This window comes from Salvelinus alpinus, chromosome 1 (genome assembly GCF_045679555.1).
Source record: "Salvelinus alpinus chromosome 1, SLU_Salpinus.1, whole genome shotgun sequence".
NCBI lineage: Eukaryota > Metazoa > Chordata > Actinopteri > Salmoniformes > Salmonidae > Salvelinus > Salvelinus alpinus.
The window spans coordinates 33,822,839-33,827,703 of NC_092086.1; the positions used below are offsets into that span (position 1 = coordinate 33,822,839).

At 42.4% G+C, this 4,865-nt stretch overlaps 1 protein-coding gene across 3 annotated transcripts; it reads left to right on the forward strand.

Annotated features, from left to right (window-relative positions):
* The first annotated feature begins 630 nt into the window (after positions 1-630).
* LOC139573820 (myb/SANT-like DNA-binding domain-containing protein 4) lies at positions 631-4,369 on the forward strand. Of its 3 annotated transcripts, XM_071397735.1 has the most exons (11): positions 631-1,036; positions 1,336-1,406; positions 1,494-1,670; positions 1,761-1,822; positions 1,905-1,991; positions 2,079-2,120; positions 2,189-2,362; positions 2,442-2,477; positions 2,576-3,130; positions 3,412-3,523; positions 3,618-4,369. In XM_071397735.1, exons 1-8 carry the CDS (start codon positions 879-881, stop codon positions 2,475-2,477), a joined length of 807 nt encoding a protein of 268 aa, XP_071253836.1. In that variant the 5' UTR covers positions 631-878; the 3' UTR covers positions 2,576-3,130; positions 3,412-3,523; positions 3,618-4,369. The 3 variants fall into 3 exon arrangements, with proteins under 3 accessions (XP_071253836.1, XP_071253830.1, XP_071253820.1); XM_071397729.1 differs by having other exon boundaries at positions 2,189-2,477; XM_071397719.1 differs by having other exon boundaries at positions 2,189-3,130.
* The last annotated feature ends 496 nt before the right edge of the window (positions 4,370-4,865 follow it).

A 4,865-nucleotide genomic window follows, 5' to 3' on the forward strand; every position in this document is an offset into this window, starting at 1 on the left:
GTATTAGTTAATACAGGACTTGTTGTAATGTCAGTCCAAGCTGCCTATAATGAGAAGACCAGGGCTGACTGTCTGATTATAAAGGGATGAAGGGGAGGAGACTTTGCATCGACTGTCCTCTAGAGGCTTAAATAGAGACAGAGGGATACAGATGTAGGATCTACATTTGAGCCAGTTTTCTACAGCAGGAAAATAATCCTGCAGCAACAGGAAATGTGAATTATTATGTGGATTGTAATTAATGGACATTTTTTGTTGGTAGTGATTCATTTTTTGTTAGGGCAAATCATCTCTGACATGTTAAAGTGGAAATTAAAAATGTTAGAATACTTTCTAAACCTGTCACGTTCCTGACCTGTTTTCTCTTATTTTTGTATGTGTTTAGTTGGTCAGGGCGTGAGTTGGGGTGGGCATTCTATGTTACGTGTTTCTATGTTTAGGTTCATTGTTTATTAGCCTTATATGGTTCTCAATCAGGGACAGGTGTTATTCATTTCCTCTGATTGAGAATCATATATAGGTAGGCTGTTTCACTCTGTTTGTTTGTGGGTGGTTGTTTCCTGTGTCTGTATGTTTACCACACGGGACTGTTTCGTTTTGTCGTTCGTGTATGTAGTCTGTTCGTGCGTTTAAGTTGTAAGTTCTCAAGTCCAGGGGCCTGTTGCACAAAAGTAGAATTAAGACATCCGGGATAAATGACTCAGCTGAGCTCAATGAAGCCAAAACATGTGCGTCCAGGCTTAATTGGTTGCACAAAGACCAAGCCAGGATGAGCAGACACGGATTCATTAAGCCAGGTGAAACCAATCCTGGATAGGTGCGCGCTCACGGCTCACTCAAATAGACCCCGCCACAGATCACAGATTAACTGATTTACCATGGCAACTAGAGCCGCGTACTTTTCCCCGTCGGAAGCACAAATCCTCATGGAGGCATACGAGGAGGTAAAAGATATAATTAAGAAGAAAGGCAACACCGCCACAGTGATAAAGCAAAGAGAAAAAGCGTGGCAAAGTATTGCAGACCGCCTGAATGCGTAAGTAGTGCACAATTACACACTCACCGCTCCGCTGAAACATCACAATTACAATTCAAATATTTAATTCACATCTCCAAAAATGCAGTTGTACTGTAATTATGAAACGGTTAAATTTTTAATTGAAATGCACTGCAGATATGAGTGAAATTGTGTAAAGTAACTCCATCACACTGTATAAAGCTATGATAAATTTTTGGATATTTTTACTGAAAACAAGACAAAAATACCAAGTAATTTTTTGCAGTGTGACTCCATTAAATGTGTGTGTGTGTGTGTGTGTGTGTGTGTGTGTGTAGATTAAACATGAACGGGCCAAAACGGACATGGCAGCAGGTCAAAATCAAATACAAGAACATTCTGCAGAATGGTATGGTCCCTGACTAATATTTAACAAAGCACAAGCATATATTGTACCCAGAAGGTGCCTGCTCACACATTGTCTGTACTGTTTTAGCAGTGAAAAAGAATACCCACAGACAAGGCATGGGTGGTGGGTCACCAAAGGCTGACCTTACCCCAGCAGAGGACATGGCCTTGGAGCTAAATAAAGGCAGGCCCGTCTTAGAGGGGATCCCTGGGGGGAAAGAGACGAGCATAGGTTCCTCCCAAGATGCCACCCGCTTCATTCAAGGTATGTCCTTCCATCTCTACATGGGATACAACCACATTCATATTGAATCAATTTGGACTGTCTGACTTTGGTTTACCTATTGCCTTGCAGTGTCTGGCAGCACTGTGTTCCTGTTAGAGCCACCAGCACAAGCACCAGACGATGCTGATCCAGTGAGTACTCCATCAAAGGCATACTGTAGGCCTGGCATGTCTTGTCTACTAGCTTCAATATGAATCCGATTAAATGTGATAGGGTGAAGGCCCCAGTGCAGCAGCAACAGCACATGATGGAGACGATGATGAGGAGGAGACCATCTCTCTGGATTCCAGAAGGCATGAGGTATCATGTTAAGACTGTGAAAGTACTATTTACTCTACAATGGTGAGGAGTCCTCATCAAAATCAAAAAATCTAATTTATTTTACAGGACCCAGATGCTATACAGTGGGAAAACCAGCCTGGCAACATAGTGCGTATTAATAAAAGGACACCACATCCTGCCAAATTCCAGCTGCGCTAATTGTATTGTGTTCACAGAGCTCACAAGCTATCAGAAAGTTGTATGGCAACCACCTCCGGCGCCAAATAGAACTGGCAGACATAGACATTCAGTACAAGAAGAAAAAGATGGAAAATCTTGCACTGGAGTCTGAAATAAAAAAGAGGACAATTAGGAAACTGGACCTTGAAATAAAAAAACTTGAGAGGGAGGTGAGATATGCCTTCAATGTACACTGTATGCTAACTGTAACACAAATGTATTATTCATTATTTTTCTTTCCTCCCCCAGCTCCAAGAAGATGACACAGCTCAAAATAAAAATTAGGTATATTCTCGTAAAGTCAAGTGAGCCATGACATATGAGCTCTTATTGTGAGCACATAGGACGGTGGCATCTTTCTAAGGTTTTTTTTATTTTCCCAGCAATCAGTACAACCAAGTCATCGTTATAAGGCATCGCCCTCTTTTGCCCACCCCCCCAGCACCAGGTGTGGCCACTAGCCTATATGAAGGCCCAAAATTGTGTGTTCCTTTCTGCTCTGACAATGGCATGCCCATTCGTGCGAGATGTGGTGGATGAAGAAGCACTTGTGCTGAGGAGAGCCTTCAGGCGAGAAAGGGTCTTCAGGGACCGGTTGGACCCACTGGCCTTCCCTGATGACCATCTATATGAAAGATACAGGTTTTCTGCAGATGGCATCAGGTATCTATGCAGACTACTGGGTCCCAGGATTAAGCACCGCACTGCACGGAGCCATGCACTGAGTGTGGAGCAAATGGTTTGTGTGGCCTTGCGCTTTTTTGCTAGTGGAGCCTTCCTGTACTCAGTGGGGGATGCAGAACAGCTGAACAAGCCCACAATTTGCCGCACAATAAGGAGTGTGTGTCTGGCTATCAAAGCATTAGCAGATGTCTTCATCTCCTTCCCTGGCCACAGAAGACTCTGTGACATCAAAGAGGAGTTCTATAGGATTGCAGGTAAGAGGATCTACAAATTACAGGACAACTGTTAACACATAGTAGGATACTCATTACTTTGTGTGACAGGTTTCCCCAATGTCATTGGTGCAGTGGACTGCACACACATAAGGATAAAAGCCCCCTCAGGTGCCCATGAGGCCGATTTTGTGAATAGGAAATCCTTTCACAGCATTAATGTTCAGGTGAACATAACTTTTTGATATTGTCCATTGACGAACACTCTGCATTGCCAGTGATGTGCATTGATTGGTGTAATATTCCTCATCTTATGATTTCAGATGGTCTGCAATGCTGACTGTGTGATCAGCAATGTTGTGGCAAAATGGCCTGGCTCAGTCCATGACTCCAGAATCTTTCGGGCCTCTGAAATCTATCAGTGCCTATCACAAGGTAAGCCACACAACCCCTATTTATAACCATCATGGCTGTGTCAAGAATATCACTGTGTTTATGAGGTAGTAATGATGAGATTTTGTGTTGACAGGTGAATTCTCTGGTGTGTTGCTGGGAGACAGGGGGTATGGCTGCCAGCCTTTTCTCCTGACACCTTTCACAGACCCCCAGGAAGCACAGCAGGCCTACAACCATGCCCATGCCAGGACCAGGGCCAGAGTTGAAATGACCTTTGGCCTCCTGAAGGCACGCTTTCACTGCCTTCACAAATTAAGGGTCAGCCCTGTTAGGGCATGTGATATTACTGTGGCTTGTGCTGTCCTCCACAATGTGGCCTGCCTGAGGAAGGAGAGGGCCCCCAGAGTGCCACCAGCCATGGACTGGGACAATCCGGCAATCTTCCCTGATGACGACAGTGGTCGGCTGCTGAGGGACCAATATGTGTTGAATTATTTTAGTTAGTATGTGTGCTTTCAATTTTGGTTAAATATGTCCTGCGGTGGCAGAGGAATTTGGGGTTTTTTGGGTTCGTTTTTTGACGAATTTGGCCTCTTATGATGTTTGTGCGGTATACTGTGTGTAATACAAGGCTGCAGGGAGGCTACTGCATCCATTCATTTGTCTGTTCAGTTGATGTGTATGGATTTGTCCTGCATTTATTTTAGTGTGCAGACATGCAGGGTGTGTTATATACAGACCTTTGAATGTGTATGTATCATTTTGTATAATATGCTTGGATTCTGTGCTTTCCATCTTGTAGAGTCACTGTGACTTCAGTTTCGAAAGGAGCTGATGGTTTACCTGCTTTGTTTTGTCCTTATTCAATAAAGGAACATAATGTTACACATTGTGTTTTTATATTCATATGGAATGTGTATTTGTTCATATGACAGAGTACTAGGGCCACACTGAAGAAAAAGGATAAAGTCATAAATTTATGAGGCTGGTTCTTTCTGCAGAAAAGCTACATATTGTTTTTACAGTTTTGATACTTATGACAATGTGATACTTAATATTCTGGCACATCAGCATGTCTTTGTTTATGAAACCATACTGAAGTACAATTTCACGAAATGCCCCACATCTGTCATTTTAACAACTGTCCTCCTTTAAAACAACTGGTTACAATATTATGACTTGTGTTTTTTTCCCCTCTGTGGCCCTAATATTCTATCATTTTATATATAGCCTTATAGTCTATGGGAAACTGTAAATTATCTAATGATAGCAACATCATCTAAAAATCATTTTTTATCCAAAATCATTGAAATTAATGATCACAAACGTTTAAATAATAACAGTGGGTCTAGTTATATGTGATAACAATGTATAGTGAGCA

Coding starts and splice junctions, on each gene's coding strand:
- LOC139573820 (XM_071397719.1), top strand. CDS start 879: ATGGCAACTAGAGCCGCGTACTTTTCCCCGTCGGAAGCACAAATCCTC. Junction 1,671..1,760: donor TGCCACCCGCTTCATTCAAG/GTATGTCCTTCC, acceptor ATTGCCTTGCAG/TGTCTGGCAGCACTGTGTTC. Junction 2,121..2,188: donor AAAACCAGCCTGGCAACATA/GTGCGTATTAAT, acceptor TTGTGTTCACAG/AGCTCACAAGCTATCAGAAA.